Consider the following 22,496-nt stretch of genomic DNA (forward strand, 5'->3'; position numbering starts at 1 on the left):
ATTAAAATGTTTGCGTTTAATATGAATTGTAAGGTGCCAAATAGAAAGTGGACCTGAGCTTTCACAATAGTTTTGCATATTTAAATGACATTTGTCATGAGTGTTGTCACAATACCAGAATTTTGACGTCGATACGATACCAGACTAAAATATCTCAGTACTACCTCTGAACCAATACCACGACAAAACACAAAACAACAGGAAAAGTAATTTAATAATAGATGACCCACATGGAACTTATAGTTTGTTATTTTATTTGTTATTAAAAAATAAAATCTCTCACTTGACGAGTGTGTGTCTGCCCTGCTTTTTGAGCATTTCCTCCCCCCATGATAAAAAAATAAATAAATAAACAATCACATGCCAGTGCCACCAAACAGGCCTATGGTGAGCACCTAACTACCAATCTAACGTTGGTAAATTAGCTAAAAGGACAAGGGTGCATGAGATAGGGGTGGGAAATATGAGCAAAATCTTCAGGATTTTCAACTTTATTTCATGATTGCATTTTACATCATGCTATTTAAACAGGAAGTGAGTTTGTATTTTGGCAGCACTTTGCATATTGACACACAGTTTTATCTTTGCCACAATTCCTTGTCAATTTAATGACAGCAGCTCCTTCTGGTCATAAATGATCAATGTTTTGTTTTTTATTTTCCTGAATTCACCTTAAGGGTTAATTATGCCATTGTGTTTGGCAGCGATTACCTTAACTGTACCACAGCGATAAACATCCTTGTCCAATCTTGATCAAAATTGGTGCAGATCATCTTCAGACCCTTTCTCACTAAGATCACAAATTGGGTTTTTGGTGTTTGACACCGTTCTCCAGAAACGTAACAAACTTTCTGGCAAAGATGCCAAACAGTAAGTGAGTTTGTGTTTGGGCAACACTTTTGCATATTGGCACAACAAATTGTGTCTCTGCTACGATTTCTTGAGAATATCATGTGGATTTGATGAAAGCAGCACCTACTGGTCAGATATTTTAGTTTTTTACTTTTCTTACTTTTCCTAGAATCACCACCAGAGTGAATTATGCCATTATTCTTTGCTATATACCTCAATTACCATAAAACTTGGACAATCCCTTCTTCAGACAATTATAGGTTTGCTTCCACAGTTTAGTTTTGTGTATTATTGCTTGGTACTGTATTCATAAGTTTACTAATTATTACTTGACTTAGTATCAAAACTGGTAAGCAACAAAACCCATGTTAAACACATAATGAAGAACATTACATATAAAGAGTGGTTCGCTTGAACTGAAACCACTCGCTGTGGCAAACGAAGGCCTATATGATGGTGTTTCCCAGTTTTAGAGGATGTTGTGTGTAATTAGTTTCTGCTTTTAAGCTAAATGAGCAAAAACTGGAAGTGAAATATTAATTTAAGTCATGCCGTAGCCCATACGTTTAGTCACATGCATTAGGTGTGGTGTTTTATGTGTTATGGCTTCTATTGAAGATCGTCTTGCTCGTCTCATGATGTTCCTGACAGGACTCATTTGTTCTGATGTCACTCAGACGGCTGCGTCGTGTGCGAGTTGCATAATTCTCTAAATAGCGTCTGAAGTCCAGCAGCATTAGTGTTTCATAAAAGGTGTGATTATACGTTTCTGCTCAAGGTGGATATTGTGTATCTGTCAGACTGAGTCTTGCACAGGGACAGAAACGTCTCGAGGGTGAGTGTGACTAGGATTTTCACTCTCTGTTCAGCTAATTTGAGACAATAAATTTTAGTGTTTTATTGTGTTCTGAGACCTATAGCAACAAATGTTGTAATGTGTGTGTGTGTGTGTGTGTGTGTGTGTGTATAGATATAGATATATAGATTATATTTCCAGTTTACAGTGAAAGTCAATGGTGACCAAAACTGTCAAGTTCCAAAGAGGCCAAAAATATGACTTGTCTGCTGTCTTCCAAGACTTCTGAAGTTATAAAATGGACTAAAACTGTCGTCAGTCACTAACCATTCAGTTTTGAGTGAACTGTTCCTTTAAGGTGGTCTGGGTTCATTCAGGCTTGAACCCATTCTGCTTTGGCACGACTGCTGCTCGTGCCCTGAGTAACCCGTTTCTCTCTTTGTTGGCTGTTCATTAGTGTGCTACTTCGTATAAGTGGAATAAAAAGCTTTTGTGAATGGCAGTGAAGATAATCAATATCCTTTTGTCCTCCTGCTGATGTTTCAGATAAACCAGCCTCACCTGAACGACCGTCACGACACGAAACATTGCAGAGAGGGTCACCGACAGATGCATGAAGCAATGAAAGCGGTCCAAACGCATGCATTTGAGCTTAAAACAGATACAAGTCCAGGTGATGGCTCTGATGCATCACAGAAAGAAGCTAAATTGTCACACGGTAATGCTGTAGCTTGACGTTTGGCTCAATATTGGACGATGCATTTGAGAAAGCCAGTCATTTGAAGGTTTTCAGATTACATGCAAAAATGGCTTTTTTTTTTTTTTTGGTCTGGTTTTACTCCAGAAGTCGGGGTGCATGTGCGTGTCAGTTTGGAGGTTCATGACATCCAATTTTTGAAGCATAAACTTTTGTCTGACAGCAGCAGGGAAACAAGATATCCTTGAGCACACCTTTATGTCCTGTTGTGCTCGAAAGAGACTGAAAGTTGTGACACAGCCGTGAAAAGAGCCGTGTGCACTGCAGACAGAGCTGTCTGTGTGTGTGTATGAGAAAGAAATTGGGTAGTTGTGTTGTGTGAATTACTAAGTGTAAGGGAAGTCATGTATGTTTAGACTCAGTATTACACTGATTAGATGTGTTTTTTAATGATATATGGATGCTAAACAGTGTTTTAATAGCATATCAGACCAATATTATGTATATTTATGTTATATTTATATGTTATGATGCCTAAATTCACTTTTTAAATTATTATTTTTTTTAGTGTTTTAGGTTTTAATTAATTTATACAAAATAGTATAGTTTATTTATTTATTTATTTATTTTATGTTGTCCATTTATTTGGTACTGGCCATAACATGAAAATTATTGACCATTATTATAATTTTTTTTATTAGAATTGTTATATATTTTATTATTATAATAAATACACCATAATTCAAATTTTGTGTCATGTAAGATTTGTTAATATTTTTTATTATAAGTCTCTTCTGCTCACCAATTTGATCAAAAATGCAGTAAAATTGTGAATTATTATTATTATAATTTAAAACAGCAGTTTTCTATGTAAATATCTCTTAAAGTGTCATTTATTTCTGTGATGCGCAGCTGTATTTTCAGCATCATTACTCCAGTCTTCAGTGTCACATGATCTTCAGAAATCATTCTAATTTGCTGCTCAAGAAACATTTCTGATTATTATCAATGTTATTATCTCACCTAAATGTTTGATCATGCAATGCATTTGTGTTTTTAGAGTGGTAAAAACTGTATTGACCAGAATTTTAATATTGATGCCTTACTGTCTTTTTTTACTCAGAAATATTAAATGAATTGTTCACCTAAAAATATGAGTTTGTCATCATTTACTCACTCTCATGTTATAAATCATACAGGTGTGAAATGATTAGAGAGTAAATAAATGATGACAAAATGTTAATTTTGGGCTGAGTTAAATCTAGTTAAACCTTACTAATAGACTAGTCAACCATGCAGCACAAATCTAGTCCTAATCCTCCGTGTGAACGTCACGTGTCTTCCTCACTCATCAGCCCCTGAAGCTCAAGGTACGCTGATAAAAGCCGGGTTTCCTGCCATTGTTGTGCCGTGTGTTGGAGTGGAAGTGTTTTATTGGGCTCTTCTGCGTCTGTGGATGTATTGAAAGCGTGTCTTTGGGGTTGTTTCGTGTCAGATCCTGCTGGTTTTCCTTTCTGTGGTTGTGAAGTGTGTGTGTGTGTGTGTGTGTTTGTGTTAATCGTGTCACCGGTCGAAACAGACGGGGAAGATTTCCCTCACACCCCTCTGAAAACCAACCTCCTGCGCTCTGATTGGCCCTCGTGCGGACTGGCCCGCGCTCTGATTGGCTGCCGGGTCTGTGTGGGTGGGTGGGGCTAACAAGGTTTGAAACAGGAAATGAAGACGCACTTGTGCCGCTCTGTGGGATACTCCTCTGTCATTCGGACTCTACACGGTAAGCACACTCGAAATACAACAGGAGTAGTCAGGAATGCGAGTGTGTGTTCAGGTTTCAGTCAGGGTATGCGTGGTGGGGGGAGTCACACACACTCAACGGCAGACTGAACTGTGTGTGCTGACTCGAGGGAGTGTGTGTGAGCTGTCTGGACGTCATTTAATCTTCTTGGGATTTTTCTTGTAAAATAGTGCATTTGTTAAATACGAACTCAGATATAAGAGGTTTAAAGCATATTTGTGTGAAACTCATGAGTGGACGTGTTTAAGGTTGAAATGGGAGGTTGTTTTATTTACTGATTTTGTGGTAAAATACTGGGAAGATGTGTTGAATGAAGTTGATAGTACTGTGTTTTTTACAGCGATTCTTACTGAAGCAATATTTACTATTATGCAAATCTCAGATGCCTGATTTAATTCCACCACAAAATATAACTATATTTTCTTCCGGCTCTTTATATGAAGTCGTGTATATAAGTATGTCCAACTTTATCTGCATGCATACAGTACTCTCAAATAAAGCAATAGATATAGCAAATCTCTGTTTGATTGCTTGTATCTTCGCAAAATCGAACTATATTATCGTCCGTCTCTAATCTGCTAAATGCAACTGCAAGGCATACAGATATTAAGAAATTATAAACATAAACATCAGGTTTTTCTGTAAAGCTCCTTTGAAACTGTTTATTGTGAAGAGCACTGTACATATAAATTTGGTGGATTAAATCATAGTCGGATTATTCTAATTATGTAATAAGTAAATAAAGGGGCGGGGCTTGTGAATAACTCTGAATGCTGGGCGTTTTGTTCTGTGTTTGACTTGATCACGTGATTCTGAAGAAACCGGCTCCGCAAACATAAGTGCATGAGAAGATAATTCCTCCTTTTGATTGTGAAACCTGTCACTGTCAGATTTCCTGCGGTTGCAGGTTGTTTCTGTGAGTTCATGTGATTGAATCATCCTCTGTCAACATCTCGGCTCTCTCAGCGGACCGTTTCTGTTTTCTCGTTATCGTCCTGAAGCGATTTGATCCAGACTGATTTGATTTTAGGTGTGCGGTGGTTTATTGTTTCTCTAAAAAAAAGGAAGATCTGCAGCTGGTCTGTTCAGAAATCTGGGTTGTGGCCGGCGGCTGAGGGTGTTTTTAGATCTGGTCATTTCAGTCTTGTTTTAGACAGCGGCGTTCATACATGTCAACAGAGCGTCTGTTTCATAGATATGGTGTGGTTTTGCTGCTTTACTGTGCGATTTCATGTTTCTTTTGTTATTTTGGGACACAAACGATGTGGCAAAGCAACACAAAGTCTTCAGAGTGCACCTGTTAAAAGAGTTTGTATGCCTGAAAGAAGACATAGCCAGTTTCATATGCATTAATGCAAAATATAACTTAGACTTGATGGATAATTTTGCAGTATAAAGATCCTTACAGTGGTCTAGTAAATTATATTATTGGTGTAACAATACACTAATTTCACAATTCAGTTTAATAAATGATACTAATCTCATGATACAATGCTTTAAACAAAACCAAAAGTTAGAGTTATTATGTGATTTGAAAAAAAAAATTATAAGAATAATATTTTTATATATTTATATAATATATTTTTATATAATAATATAAAAATTAGGGCTGTCAAATGATTAATCACGATTAATCACATCCAAAATAAAAGTTTTGTTTACATAATATATGTATGTGTACAGGGTATATTTATTATGTATATATAAATACACACACATAAATTATATATTTAGAAAATATTTACATGTATATACATTTATATATTTATATTCTTATATTTATATTTATATATAATATATTTAATATATAAACATAACATATTCTTCTTAAATATATACATGCATGTGTGTGTATTTATATATACATAATAAATATACACAGTATACACACATATATTATGTAAACAAAACTTTTATTTTGGATGTGATTAATCTTGATTAATCATTTTACATCCATAATAAAAATACTTTATATAATATATATATATATATATATATATATATATATATATATATATATATATATATATATATATTATATATATATATATATATATATATTTATATATATATAATAATATTTGTATATGTTTTTTATAATTTTTTATAAATTATATATATATAATTACTGTGTTATTATAGTAGACTAAAACCATAAAACAACATTATTCCCTGAAATAAACATTAACTTAAATAAATTAAAATAAAATATGAAAAACTTTATTTCAGTGAGTCGCCAAGGCAACATTTATCGTTCTAATTTAGTGTAGTTTGAAGTACTAAAGTAAATGAAAACAAAATAAATAATTAAAAATGTTTTTTGACCTAGATAAATTATTTTTATTATTGGTTTAAATGTGTATGTGTATACAGTCATTTTAAAATTTTTATTTTTTGTATTATTATTATTATTATTATTATTATTATATATCATTATTAAATTATTACATTTTAAAATTATTTTTATTTTTTTGTATTATTATTATTATTAACATTAAAATAATTAATGCATTTTTATATTATTGTTTTGTGTTTTTTTTTTTTTGGAATGGTTCTTTACAGCACCCCTGTGAAACGACTTTGCTCTGCTGCTGATGTCATCGAGGCCTCTCATAGCCCCTCCCCCCTCCATTCCCTTACAGCAGCTCCACTTCATGATCCAGTCAGCTGCAGACAGAGAAATCAACTCATATCAGGTTGCAGAAATAAAATCGGTTGCCAGCGGCATTCCAGATTGACTTCAGCCTCTTTTAACATCTCACTCTGATGTTAATAAACCCTTACTATAGTAGCAGCTGTGCAGAAACGTCTAAAGTGTTGTTGTGTAGGTTGCGTCTGTGGTGGCAGGTAGCGCTTTACCGTCTGCAGGGAGTGTGGAGGACACTCATTAACGTCTCTACACCCCATATTCACAGTGAGACGCAGCAGGGGTGCTGTATTTACCTCTCCGTGGGCTTTAATCAGACTCTGCACTAATTCCAGGAGTCTGAAGCTTCTGAGTCTCAGAATTGAGCTCTAATGATATGTTTGTCATGCTGCTGGATCTAAAAAGCCTGTTGTTTCCGTCAGATGAGAAGTGAACGGTGGCGTCTGCCGCTGGAGATTGAATATTTACTGTTTCCATCATGAAGCAATCAGAGGAGGAGAGGTTTAGTGCTCACTTAATGGTCTGATTGAGTGGTGCTTTGAGTATTTTATACTGTAGGATCCTATAAAATCTCTTAAATTTTTTCCACAAATTCAGTGTTTTCAGTTGTAATTTTTTTTGGATTCTGTTTTTAATGTATTAAATAAATTTTAATAATTTTAAAGGATGGCTAATCAATTGAATTCATATTTTTTTTTACAATTCAATAATTTATTAAAAATGTAACAATAATATGATTTATTTCCCCCTGAAATTCACTGTTTTACATATTCTAGATTCCATTTGTAATGGTTTAATTAAGTTTTAAAATAAAAAGGAATGATTAATCAATTTCATTCATTAATTTTTAACACTTTATTAATTAAACAATAATACAATAATTTTTATTTTTTTCTGAAATACAAAATATTCTTTATAAATTTCTGAAATTCTCAATTATATTTTAAAATTTAATAAAATTTTAAATAAAACATAATCATCAATAAAATATAAATTAAATCATAATTATCAAAATGAATGTCTAATCAATTGAATTCATTAAATTTAAACAGTTTTGAAATTTATTTAAAATATATGAAATGTGTTTTATTTATTTTCTAGAATTATTTGTCTTTTATTTTTTCTGTATTTTGTGTTTTATGATTTCCTACAAATTTATTATCAAGTTACAGTGGTAATCAAATGAGTGAATAAAACTTGAAGCATGAGGATAAAAAATAAATATTTAATAAAATTTTGTTGTTATTGTTTAAAGCATGAGGAAAAGTGTGCAATATTGTGTGATATTCCTTTAAAAATAATGTTTTAATAAACTGTTGTTGTTATTGTTATGAGATCATGAAAAGAGTCCTACTTTTGATTTATTCATCCAAACTGAATTATAAATTAAACTTAACTTTCATTTTGCAGACTTCATGTTTAAATAGCAGTCTTTTGCAATTTCATATTCATAGACACAAGTCCATATATCGCAATTTAATTAATTGTACAGCCCTACTTTTGATTTATTCATTTAAATTTGGCCAAATTCTGTGACCTTCTGCGTTATAGAGTAAATTCCATTGCCCTGACTGGATTCCTGGATTCTGTTGGTGTTTTCTTTATTGCGTAAATCATAAAGCGGTGCTACTGTAAACCAGCCCAAATGAAGAATACTGTTCTAAATCTCCTGCTGGTTTGCAGAAGTTCAGATGATGTTCTGAGTCACTCGGTCCTTCCATGACGCATCATATAAATATGCTCCATCAGCGCTGACTTCTGGGCTCTTTTCTGTACTTTAAGCTCTTGGCAGAGACTATTTTTGGTCAGGCTTTTGTGATGTGGAAGTGTTCAGGGATGTTATGCGCTTGCTTCTCAACCCTCGAGTTTAGTTTGGTGTGATACGATGCAGGCAAACCCGTCGATTAGGCTGTTTTAGCTCGAGAAATAAACACATGCACCTTTTTAGTGTTGATATTCAAGGGTTTTTCGCTTACAAGTTGCCAATTAATCATTTAAAAAGTCATTTCCTTCCTGTTTTTTTTGCTCCAAAGAAGCTTCAAAATAACATCAAGCAGCTTATAGTAGTACATAGCACTTGTGCACTATATTTTAACTAGGGCTGAACAATTAATCAAAATAAAATCTGAATCTACTATTTAACACCAGTTCAGTTAATTAAATAGATGCATTGCATGTTTTTGAACTGTGTTTATTTACACATTTTGCATGTAGTTGTACTGCAGAATTAAATTATTAGTCTATAGGCTATTGTTTTATAATTCTTTTTTATTTTAACAGAAAAATAGCATTATGACAATAGTCTTGTTTAGTTTTTTAAGCTTTTAAAATATTATTCTTATTTTATTATTCATATTGAGATATAATCACAATTATAAATTTTTAACAAAATAATGTTTTAATAAACTGTTGTTGTTATGAGATCATGAAAAGATCCCTACATTTGATTAATTCATCCAAACTAAATTATAAATTAAAAATAACTTAACTTTTTATATTTAAAATATATATATATATATATATATTTATATATATATATATATAATATATATATATATATATATATATATATATATATATTTTTTATAAATACTATTTATATTTATATATACAGTGAAATAGCATTTTATGACAATAGTAATGACAATAGTTTTTATTTTTTAATAATAATAATAATAATAATAATAATTTATTTATTCATATTGATATATTTATACATCTTTGGCAGATTGTGCAGCCCTACAAACAAGCACAGCACACCTGTGACTCTTTTAAACTTGTATTTTACTGCGCACAGTTTTATCGGTAAATCTAAATCACAATTGGTTCTTTTATCCATGCAGGGTTGTTAAGTGTTTTGATCTGATCTCTGAGGGTTTATCTTAGCTCTGGAGTGATGTTTGATGGTTCGCCGGACTGAACCTGAGACGCATGTCTAATGTTTGCACGCAGGGGCGTGTGGTTTGAGTGGATGCTGCTTCCTGTTTCCTGTTGCGTGGTTAATTCAGCCAGTGGCATCTAGTTGACTACTAAAAAGTTGCTGTCGAGTTGTTCACTTTTCTTGCCACATAGATGCAGCTGTTTAATATGTTTTTAATTGATAATGTTATGTAAATAATCTTCTGATTAATCAGTCTGATCCAATAATGAGTCGAGAAAGACATCTCCTGCCCTCTTACTGTTGTTCAGTCTGTCTTTATTGCCTCTTTACATCCATCCATCCATCCATCCATCCATCCATCCATCCATCCTTTTTTGCCTCTTTACATTCATCCATCCCTTTTTTGCATCATTTGAACCATCCATCCATTCTTTTTTGCCTCTTTTCATCCATGCATTCATCCCTTTTTGTCTCTTTCCATCTATCACCCATCCATCCTTTTTTGCCATCATTCATCTATCATCATCTCTTTTTTGCCTCTTTTCATCTATCCATCCATTCATCTGTCCACCCATCCATCATCTCTTTTTTTGCCTCTCCATCTATCATCCATTCATTTATCCATCCTTCATCTGTCCATCCTTCATCTCTTTTTTCCCTCTTTCATCTGTCCATCCATCCTTTTTTGCCTCTTTCCATCCTCCATTTACCTCTTTTTTTGCCTCTTTTCATCCACCCATCCCTTTTTTGCATCATTTGAACCATCCATCCATTCATCCATCCATCTTTTTTGCCTCTTTTCATCCACCCATCCCTTTTTTGCATCATTTGAACCATCCATTCATCCATCCATCCTCTTTTTGTCCCATCCATCCACACACACCAATCCTTTTTTGCCTCACTCAACCCATTCATCCACCCCCCATCTATCCTTTTTACCTATTTTCAATCTATCTTCCATCCCATCCTTTCCAACCCTTCATACCCTTCCATTCATCCTTTATCTCTTTTTTGCCTCTCTCCATCTATCATCCATCCATCCATCCATCCTTTATCCCCGTTCCATTCATCCTTTATCTCTTTTTTGCCTCTCTCCATCTATCCATCCCCATTCATCCTTTATCTCTTTTTTGCCTCTCTCCATCTATCCATCCATCATCCATCCATCCATCCACTTGGCCAGTCTCCATCCATCCATCCATCCATTTCTTTGCCTCTTTTACATTCATCCATCCATCATCCTTTGTGCCTCTTTACATTCATCCATCCATCCATCCTTTTTTGCCTCTTTTTATCATTCCATCCATCCATCCTTTTTTTGCCTCTTTTTGTCCATCAGCCATTCATCCCAATTTTTTCCATCCATCCATCTTTTTTTGCATCTTTACATTCATCCATCCATCTTTTTTTGCCTCTTTTTGTCCATGCATTCATCCCTTTTTTGCCTCTTTTTGTCCATGCATTCATCCATCCAACACTGGCAAGACTTATAATTAAACAAATCAAAAAATAAACTTAAGATACAACACAACACTCCCTCGTGCAATTCAAAATACAATTCCCATCTCAGCAGCTCACCTATATTATAGTGACACGCTGGGCACCATCATCATTAAAACCTAAATCCATCACCACATTTTGAGAGGGAAAGAGAGAGAGCGCGCGCGGTTTGCTGTTTATGTCTCACCAAAAGTTTTCAAATTACTTTATTTAATGAAGAAATATGAACTGTACCTCACCATCAGCATTATAATTATTTTACTCGTGCCAAACCTCTCACAGCAGGTGTGCCTCGCCAGCTTGAGATCGCTTTATGAGATCGGCCTTTTATAGAGACCTCGGAGCAAACATCCCAAAGCCACTTTCCACCCATTCATCCCTTTCTCTCTTTCTGTTTCTTTCTCTCTCTTTCTCTCTCACACACTCTGTCTCTCTCTCTCTCACTCTCACTCTCTCTCTTCGTTTCCCATCTGCCAGTTTCTAGTCTGCATTAATCCTCTTGAATGTGGATTACAGTTCTAGGATCAGTCCAGTAACAGATATCCCATCTCCACCACGACAAAGTCAAACCATACCCAAATTCAAAAAACTAAAATTAATCTTCAATTGATAAACAAGGGCTGTTTAATTAATAATTAGCCACCCGAGCTTTCAGCAGCGTCAGCTGATTCTCCGTCCAGAGCCGATAGTTTAAAATAACTCTGAATCCGGCGGTTCGACCACCATAGAAGGAAACCAGGGCAAAATCCCTTTCCTGAAGCGGAAAGCCGTTCCTGGCACTGGAATCTCTTAATCCAGTCGCTCGTGTTCGGGATAAGACTCACGCAAGCTGTGCAACAGTTTAATAATCCTTGAGCGGGGAAAGGAGGGGCGGTTTAGGCTAATCAATACAGCCGTGAATGAAGGAGTGTTTACAAAGTCTCTCTCTCTCTCTCTCTCTCTCTCTCTCTCTCTCTCTCTCTCTCTCTCCTCTCCATCTCGTCTCTCTCTCTCTCTCTCTCTCTCTCTCTCTCTCTCTCTCTCTCCTCTTCTCTTCTCTCTCTCTCTCTCATCTCTCTCTCTCTCTCTCTCTCATCCTCCCTCTCTCTCTCCGTCATCTCTCTCTCTCTCTCTCTCTCTCTCTCTCTCTCTCTCTCTCTCTCTCTCTCTCTCTCTCTCTCTGCTGTCGATTGCTTTCTGTGCTAATTAAATATCTTTTGAGAGCCGCAGGCTAATGGCTGTCAGAGACGTTGACTGTAAGACGCCGTAGAGGTTATAAACAGACCGGAGTGACTCATGGTTGATATGACGGGGAACGGACAGAAGTTTTGGGCAGAGAGAAAGAACGAGAGGAAAAACTGATGACAGTAACTTAGTGTGAGAGAGAGAGCGAGAGAGTGTTTGTGTGTGTGTGTGTGAGAGAGAGAGTGTGTGTGTCTTTTTTTTGTAAAGAGTGTGTGAGAGAGAGAGTGTGTGTGTGTGTGTGTGAGAGTGTGAGAAGAGCGCGAGAGAAAGAATAAAAATAATATCATACCCAATATAAATATAATATCATATCTAATGAATCTTTTACCAGAAAGGAATGTTATAAACGTCTTTGCTGTCACTTCTGGTCAATTTAATGCGTCCCTGATGAGTAAAAGTATTCATTTTTCTACTGACCCCAAACGTTAGAACAATAGTGTGTTTCTGAGTATCGTATTTATTGTGGTCTTTCCAGTATTTCCAGTGACATTGAATCTCTTGCAACACACCATAAGAAATATGAATTTTAGTCAGATTCACAAATAAAAGATTCATTTGAGTTTGAAACTATTCAATCAGGAAAACCACAACAACCCTGTACTCCCTGATTTCTAATCATTAATAAGAATCTTTAATCAATAACCAATAACAAATTAAAAAATAATCAATACTAAAGCTACTAAAGGTTTGTGAATGTAATTCATTACCTACTGGTCTGAAACTGACCCTTGCTGTTTGCGTTAAAAATGATGGCCAACAGCTATAGATAAAACTGTTTATTTATTTGTTTATTTAAATTATTTTACATTTTTATTGTAATTATTCTTTTTAAATAATTTTAAATAATTTTTTTATTTTATATTTTAAACATATTTTAATAATTTGTATTTTTTATTTAAATCATTTTTTTATTGTTTTTATTTGAATTATTTAATTTATTTATCTCTTTAATTGCAATGTTTGTAAATGTTAAAATAAAAAAAAATACATAAAAAATAAATAAAAATATCAAATTTGTATCTTTTTTTTTTAGTTGTATATCATGATACACATAACACTTAAAAAAAAAAAAACAACAACAACAATAAAAAAAAAATATAAAAACACAAATACAAAAAAAAATACACAAAACTAACTACTCTACTGTTTTGATCTACTGTAAATCTGAGTTTGTCTGTGGTCAGATAAACAGGTCTCTGGTATCCTCGTTTAATTAACCTGTTAAAGTCTGTGTCTTTTTTAGAAGCAGGTTAACCAGTACAGTTATCTGCCGATTTAATTAACAGGGATCCCTGGAGTAAAAACAGCATCTCTGTGTTTAATTTTGGCCTTACGCTACGTTTGTTAATCTGATTTTCCTCACCACACGCCAGAATCTCTCACACCCTCATTTAGAGCGAGAGGTCAAAGGTTAAGCCACTGTTTTCACTCTCTCTGACTCTGAAGGCTGTTTCTGCTACTGTGCCTTTAAAATATGTTAATGAGCTCTGTTATATGATTGGCTAACGTTGTGTAGGTCACACTGTTGTTGATCAGAATGGCTGGAGTTTCTGAATTATAAATGTGTTAATTATCTAAATGTGGGCGGGCATATGTTAATGAGCTCATAGCTGGTGGCTGTTTACACGGTTTAGTTTTGATAACTAATGTTCATAGTATTTATGTACTATTATAGTATTTAATAATGGTTGAGGGTTTTTTTGTATATTTTCAGTTTTCATTTTAATTATTAACATTTTACATATCAATTAAAAAAAAAATAAAATTATCAATATTTTATTTACAATTTATTTATATACAAACATAATATATATATTTATTCATGTTTTGAGTTAGTTTTTCGGTTTTCATTTAATTTATTTTGATTTTAGTAATTTTGTAGTGTGCAAAATATTTTTTTCAATTTATTTATATACTATTATAATATTTATTGATATTTTGAGTTAGCTTTTATTTTCATACTATCTTCACATGTATTATTAGTTATGTTATTTTTTTAAATAAATAAAAAAAATAAATTAACTACTGTAGTATTTATATAATATTATTATTTTGAATATTATTTTATTTTTTTTAAATTTTTTTTACATTTTATTAATTTTGTAATGTGAAAAATATTTTTTTAATTATGTAAATTATTAATTTAGTTATGTACTATTGTAGTATTTATATTTTGAGTTAACGTTTATTTTTATATTTCCAGTTTTCATTTGAACTTTTTTATTTTGTAATGTGCAGCTAATTTGTTTTTCATTTATTTATGTATTATTATAGTATTTATCCTTTTTTTGTTTTTTTTTTTCAGTTGTCATTTTAATGTAATTTTGTAATGTGCAAAATATTGTTTTTTTTTATTTATTTATTGCATATTTTATTTGAGTTTTAGGTTTAATAATTTTAGTACTTCAGTCATAACTTATTTATTTCTATTAGTTGCCCAGGCTTTATTTCAGTTATAGAATATTGTTATAATAGTTAGTCTGAACACATGTCTACATACTGTAGTACTTCAAGTGCAGTTCTTTAATTTCTAAAAGCAATACAAATCTAGTTTTTGAGAGAGGGTTTGATGTTGATGTAGTTTCTGATGTTTCAGGCTGGATCTCCTGCAGCAGATGAGGGAAGATGCTGGCGATGGATCACGGCGTGGTGGAGGAGTGGCTGTCTGAGTTTAAGGTGCGTCGTCTCTCTCTCGTGATCCTCTTCATGGCTCTCTGAGATCGTGTGCTGAGCGTGTTTTCTGCTGTGTTTCAGACTCTCCCAGAGACGGCCGTCTCCAGCTACGCCTCCTCTCTGAAGGACAAGGGCTCTCTGGTTCCTGCGCTTTATAAAGTTATACGGGAGAATTACAGCGACGTAAGATGATCTCTGTTCCTAACTGTACACAGACTCTATTTCTGTATCATTAAGTTGTGTTTTCATAAAGATATTGCAGGCTGTTTTCAGCTTAAAGGTGTAAAGTCCACTTTAAGTTCCCACTCTGAGAAAAACAGCTGTTACAGAAGTAAAACACATTGGGATCTATGCGGTTATTATAGTTAACTAAAATTAAAAACCGAAAAAAGAGGGTTATTATCATAAAATAATATTAAACATAAAAAAATTACATTAATTAAAATAATTTTATTTAAACAATAAAAAAAATCAAAATAAAAATAAAATAATATTAATCATAAAAACATTTACAATTACTAAAAAAATAAATAAAAGATAAATAAAAAAAACAAAAACTAAATATGCAAATACACACAATTACTAAAACTTTAACAAAAATTAAAATGATTTTTTTTTTAATTTAGTAATTTTTGTAATGTGTAATATATTTGTTTAAATTAATAAATAAATTTATTCACTAAAATACTTTAATTATAAATATATTAATATAACTATTTAACTTTAAAATTAAAGAATAAAAATATATATATTTTAAAAATAAAACCTAATTCAAACCATTAATGAAAACTATGAAAAAACTAGATAAAAAAACAAACGGAATACAAAAAAAGAATATAATAATATTTCAATGATACTAAAATAACGCTGCTAGAGCTGAATGATTTGAGAAAAAAATTATGCCGAATTTACGCCAGTGTTTGAACAAAAATAATAAGCAAAATATGACATTTTGCTCTTGCCTGCCAGATTTTCATTTTAGTGGTTTGGAGCTGTTAAAATAGCATGTTTCCTGATCTTTTATACAAACTCAGAGACGTCCGGCTAAAACTAACCCAGAATATCTCAAAATAATATTAATAGTAATAATACAATTGTATTTCCGTGTTTTAATTTTAACAGTACATCTCTGCTGTAGTTTGTTTGCCAAAAATAAAATAAATTGTTTCATTTTCATTTCATTACATTTTAAAAGGTTAATTCATTCAATGTTTTATGCCTAGTGGATTGCATAAAGAATGAAAACAAAAAACACAGAGTTTAAGAAAAATAAAATGGAATTTGCAAAAAAAAAAAAAAAAAAAAAAAAACTAACGTATTTCATTATGTTGTGATAATGTAAGTTGTGTTAATCTTTTGGTAAATTGTTGTTAAATTGTGTAAGTTTCATGATTCAAATGAATTTGTCATGCGTTTTGATTATTAACATTTAATTTAACTATTAAAACAGAGTCCAGAAAATGGTAAAAAAAAATAAAAAGATTGAGAAAAATGAAATGGAAAAAAAAAAGTATACAAAAAAAAGGAATTTAGAAAAAAATTAAAAGGCCATAGCATTGTAAAAAAAAAAAAATTAAGTTGCTATAGTTTATTAATTAAATTGATTAGACGTGTTTTATGATAATTAATTTTAATTTACCAATTTAAATACATAATTTGGGAAAAATAAAATGGAATTTAAAAAAAAAAAGAATAAAACATTTAATAGGTCATTGCATAGGGCCCTTAAAATTAAGAAAAATTAAAACAAAAAAATTGTAATTTGGAAAAAATAAAAGGCCCTAGTATTGTTAAAAAATTCACTTTTGATTATAAAATTTAGTTTAACTGTTATCCAGAGGCCCTAGTATTGTTAAAAAATTCACAAATTATCAAGTTACAAACAAAAAAATTGTAATTTGGAAAAAATAAAAGGCCCTAGTATTGTTAAAAAATTAACAAATTATAAAGTTACTATAGTTTTATGAATTAAACTGATTCAACATGCTTTTGATTAATGAATTAATTAATTTTAATTAAACAATTTAAATGGATTACATAAAAATTTAAACATAATTTGGTAAAAAAAAAAAAATGGAATTTAGGGCCCTGAAAATGAAAAATGAGTTTTAACTGTTGTTAAATTGTGTAAGTTTCATGAATTCAGTTAATTAGGTATGCTTTTTGATTACTAATAATCAATGTAAACATTAAAACTGAAAAGTTAAAACTGAAAAAAATGGAAAAATAATAATAAATATAAAATGTATTTCTAAAGGCCCAAAGCATGTCTTGCTGCCTTTCCAGTGTTTCATGTTTGTTTCTAAGATGCAAGCCACTCAAAACACATCTCAAGACCGGTTTTCTCCTCTGTTGAACTTTTTAAAGCTGATTTTGACAGAAAAAGCACCTAGACGTCCTGAAATCGAAATATGGTTGAGATCTTATTGTGCAGCAGCAGAAGACTGTTTGTTTGTCGTCTTTCATCAGAATCTAATAACCTGCAGCACCTGAAATGAGTTTTTCTGCTGATGCAATCAAGGCTATTGTGATACAATATGAAATATTAACCAGTTATATCATAAACCAGTCAAATCCCTGTAGATAAAATCAAATCCCAGTCTATATCAAGTTAAATGCTAGTATCATGTTGAATTAAACCTGTCAGCTTCCTACCTTATTGTTTCATAAAACAGCCCGAGCACCTTTGACCTAAAAAATATTCATTTGAAGTACCCCTGAGATTTAAATTAATATGTCAATAATTTATATAATTTAATAAATATATATATTATATATATATATATATAATATATAATATATATATAATATATAATATATAATTTTTTTGTTTCATATGTTTTCACACACTTTTTTGTAGTTTTTATATAACAATAAAGTAAATGGTGATATAGTTTTTATTTTTAAATGATTTATTTTAATTTTAGATTTATTTATTTTGTTTGATATTTTTTGCATGTGTTTTCACACACCCCAAATTTGGGAATTAGCCCCGGTTTAGTGAATTGTTTATTTAAATGTAAGTATTTAAATTTATATAAAATTAATTTATTTTTTATTATAGGCTATATTTTTAATGTTATTTTATATTTAATTTTTTTTTTCACACACACATTTAAATACTCAAATTATTTTATTTTATATAAGATAGTGTATAAATACATAAATAATTACTAAAACATTTCCCCTAAAAAGTAAAAAATATATATATATATATATATAGTTTAATATATATATTATATATATATATATATATATATATATATAAATATAAAAAAAAATACTTTTTTCACTTTTTGTTTTACTTTTTTACATTTAAGTGGAAGTGTTTTTATAATTTGTAAATTTTTTAAATATAAAATGCATTATATTGAATTGTATAAATAACCATATAAAATTATTTAAATACTTTTTGGGCATACATTTTTTTTTGGTTGTTGTTGTAAAATTCTGCTTTAATCACTTTGTATTCTACTTAAGTAGATTTGTGTTTAGTGTAGTAAACCGCTGCACTGGTTTGTAACAGGGCTGTGTTTGTGTGTCTCAGCTGCTGGAGCCGGTGTGTCATCAGTTGTTCGAGTTTTACCGCAGCGGCGAGCCGCGTTTACAGCGCTTTACTCTGCAGTTTCTGCCGGAGCTGGTGTGGAGTTACCTGTCGGTGACGGCGGCACGAGATCCACACTGCAGCGGCTGCATCGAGGCGCTTCTGCTGGGCATCTACAACCTGGTGAGAGCCCTGCTGAACAACACACTTCACACGCTACACACTGAAATAGAGGGGTGTAACGATTAACCACGAGCTGGTTGAAATCAATTCAAATATGTGACGGTTCAAATCAGTTGAGATGCTAAACAATCGCCATTCAGTTAGGGGTAGGAGTTTATTTGAATGTATGTCTGAGGGGAATCTGTTAGCATATAAAAAATTAAAAAAAAATCAAAATTTTAAATTTAATTTAATTTAATTTAGAAAAGTTTAGATGGTACTTTTTTCTTTTCATCTCGTCGCTGTATAATGCAGATTAAAGTTCATGAGTGCAGGGATGCTTTGTTTATAGCGGTAACCAAGGAAAGGCTTTAAGCTCCACCCGCTGCGGTGTTCGTAAGTGCTTTGTTTACAGCGGTAACCGAGGAAACCCTTTAAGCGCCACCCGCTGCGGTGTTCGTAAGTGCTTTGTTTACAGCGGTAACCGAGGAAACGCTTTAAGCGCCACCCGCTGCTCTATTCGTAAGTGCTTTGTTTACAGCGGTAACCGAGGAAACGCTTTAAGCGCCACCCGCTGCTCTATTCGTAAGTGCTTTGTTTACAGCGGTAACCGAGGAAACCCTTTAAGCGCCACCCACTGCGGTGTTCGTAAGTGCTTTGTTTACAGCGGTAACCCCAGTAACACGCTTTAAGCGCCAACCGCTGCTCTAGTGCTTTGTTTACCAGCGGTAACCCGCTTATAAAGAAGCCCCACCCGCTCGTAGTGCTTTGTTTACAGCGGTAACCCGAGGAAATGCTTTAAGTGCCACCCGCTGCGGTGTTCGTAAAGTGCTTTGTTTTACAGCGGTAACGAGGAAACGCATTTAACGCCACCCCACTGCTACATTCGTATACAGTGCTTTGTTTACAAGCGGTAACCGAGGAAACGCTTTAAGCGCCACCCCCTGTTATTTTTTCCCCAGCCTGAGCTCTATTCGTAAGTGCTTTGTTTACAGCGGTAACCGAGGAAACGCTTTAAGCGCCACCCGCTGCTCTATTCGTAAGTGCTTTGTTTCAGCGGTAACCGGGAAACGCTTTAACGCCAGACCCGCTGCGGTGTTTCGTAAAGTGCTTTTTGGGTTTACAGCGGTAACCGAGGAAACGCTTTAAGCGACCACCCGCTGCGGTGTTTCGTAAGTGCTTTGTTTACAAGCGCGAGTAAACGCTTTAGCGCCACACCGCTGCGGTGAAAAGTGCTTTTGTTTACAGCGGTAACCGAGGAAACGCTGCTAACGCCACCCCGCTGCGGTGTTCGTAAGTGCTTTGTTTACAGCGGTAAAGGAAACGACGCTTTAAGCCCCACCCGCTGCGGTGTTCGTAAGTGCTTTGTTTACAGCGGGTAACCGAGGAAGCGCTTTAAGCCCCACCCGCTGCGTCAGTAAGTGCTTTGTTTACAAGCGAGTCAACCGAGGAAACGCTTTAAGCGCCACCCGCTGCTCTATTCGTAAGTGCTTTGGTTTACAGCGGTAACCGAGGAGAAACGCTTAAATAAGCAGCCCCCTCCCGCTGCTACTATTCGTAAGTGCTTGTGTTTACAGCGGTAACCCGAAGGAAACGCTTTAAGCGCCACCACGCTGCAGGGTTCGTAAGTGCTTTGTTTTACAGCGGTAACCGAGGAAACGCTTTAAGCCCACCCGCCTGCGGTGTTCGTAAGTGCTTTGTTTACAGCGGTAACCGAGAAACGCTTTTAAGCGCACCCGCTGCGGTATTCGTAAGTGTTTGTTTACAGCGGGGTAACCGAGGAAAACGCTTTAAAGCTCCACCCGCTGCTCGTGTTCGTAAGTGCTTTGTTTACAGCGGTAACCGAGGAAACAAACGCTTTACGTAAGCGCCACCCGCTGCGGTGTTCGTAAGTGCTTTTGTTTACAGCGTGTAAAAACCGAAGGGAAACGGCTTTAGAGCCACCACCCCGCAGCGGTGCTTCGTTGCTTTGTTTACAGCGGTAACCAGTGAGAGAGCGCTTTAAGCCCCCCCGCTGCGTGGCATGTTCGTAAGTGCTTTGTTTACAGCGGGGACACCCTAAGGAGGAAACGCATTAAGCCTCACCACGCTGCGGTGTTCATAGTGCTTTGTTTACAGTGGTCCACCCGCTGCGGTGAAGGAAACGCTTCAGGAAACGCTATTAAGCTCCACCCGCTGCAGTGTTCGTAAGTGCTTTGTTTACAGTTGGTAACCAAGGAAAAGCTTTAAGCTCCACCCGCTGCGGTGTTCGTAAGTGCTTTGTTTACAGCGGTAACCGAGGAAACGCTTCAAGCTCCACCTGCTGGCAGAGAGTGAGTCTGCGTCTCGTTTAGTAGTATTATAACATTAATATGTACGTTCTGCTGTACAATAGTAATATGTTTCTGTCACAGTTTCTTCACATGAAACTTTTATTTTGAAGGGTTGTTATTAAGGACCTTTGAGTTTCTGGGTGTATATGATGTGATGATTAATTAATTTTATTTTGGTCTTTAATTTTTAATCAGTAAGTGAGTGCACACACATGTGACTCAGAAAAATACCCTGATCCCAGATACACTTAACCCTTTGAAATCAGGTCAAAAAGCAGCTTCCTGTGAACTTCAGCCGTGGATTTCGCCTTGAGCAGGAAGTCATGTTTTTCAGCCGGCTGTGAGAAGGGAAGCTTTAGTGCTCAGCGACGTCGGTGGTCTTTCATGGGTTTACGCCCCGTGAAGTCGCCCTGAATAAGAGAGTAGGTCATCTGTCAATCATCCCGACGCCGTCGGCTCTGAAGCAGCGGAGCAAAACACTGAAGTCTCCCGAGTCATGTGATCCAGATCAGCTCTGTGGTTTCAGCATGACTGTGTTGAATGTGTTTCGACATCTCATCACAAACTTGACACTTTCGCCATCAGTGCTGAAGAGAAGCAGAGCGCTGAACTTTATACTAGCTCAACTGCATTTCTGAGTAGCTCTGTTGTTTGTAAAGCAGCTTTTCCAGTTACAAGCTCTTTTTCCATGTGAGCAAATGCTTCATCCTGGGTTTTTTTGTCATATTATACACGAGCACAGCATTACAGCTCTGTGTCAAAATCCTTTATCCCTGAAACATGTTTTTATTATAGTGTGCTGTGTTTAATTAACCCTTTGAGAAACCTTTTTGAATGCAATTAGACATATAGACACGCGCGCATATATATATATATAATATATATATTTAGTATTTACAAAATCATAATTTTTTCTATAAATAATAAGTATATAAAATTTCATAAATAATGTTTGAGGGGAAGTGTTTTTGATTTAATAATTTATAATAAATATTTAAAAATTAAACAAAACATTGATGGAATTTACAAAATCATAATTTTACCGAATCGATTCTTTCAGACAGTTTTGTATTTTTAAGTGAACAAATATTTTTCATAATACCTTTTAAAATAATTATTGTATATTATTAATATATATTACATATATTGTTATATATAGTATTTTTAATAATATATTTATTTTTGTTTTATTTTTTAAATAAATTCTAAAAATGTACTTTATGCATTTAAGAAAATTAGATAATCAATGATTTGTTTTCTGATGTGTGTGTGTATGAAATATGTATAGGGGAAATCATTTCTATACACATAATAGTATAAAAAATGTATACTAATTTCATATAATATATATATATATATAATATATATATACTATATATATATCATATATATATATATATATATATATATAGA

At 33.5% G+C, this 22,496-nt stretch overlaps 1 protein-coding gene across 3 annotated transcripts in view; it reads left to right on the plus strand.

Moving 5' to 3' along the window:
• Positions 1-22,496, plus strand: part of LOC109065314 (translocase of outer mitochondrial membrane 7 homolog (yeast)) — a 188,802-nt gene that overhangs the window by 4,072 nt on the left and 162,234 nt on the right. Inside the window, exons 1-4 of one of the 3 annotated variants that reach the window (XM_042776197.1) lie at positions 1,541-1,687; positions 14,989-15,068; positions 15,147-15,248; positions 18,613-18,792. In XM_042776197.1, coding sequence (XP_042632131.1) covers positions 15,018-15,068; positions 15,147-15,248; positions 18,613-18,792 — 333 coding nt within the window. In that variant the 5' untranslated portion in view covers positions 1,541-1,687; positions 14,989-15,017. Of the gene's footprint in view, positions 1-1,540; positions 1,688-3,976; positions 4,120-14,988; positions 15,069-15,146; positions 15,249-18,612; positions 18,793-22,496 lie in introns of those variants that run through there. The other 2 variants (XM_042776196.1, XM_042776195.1) reach the window with 2 other exon arrangements.

The sequence above is a fragment of the Cyprinus carpio genome, chromosome A19 (assembly GCF_018340385.1).
Source record: "Cyprinus carpio isolate SPL01 chromosome A19, ASM1834038v1, whole genome shotgun sequence".
Lineage (NCBI taxonomy): Eukaryota > Metazoa > Chordata > Actinopteri > Cypriniformes > Cyprinidae > Cyprinus > Cyprinus carpio.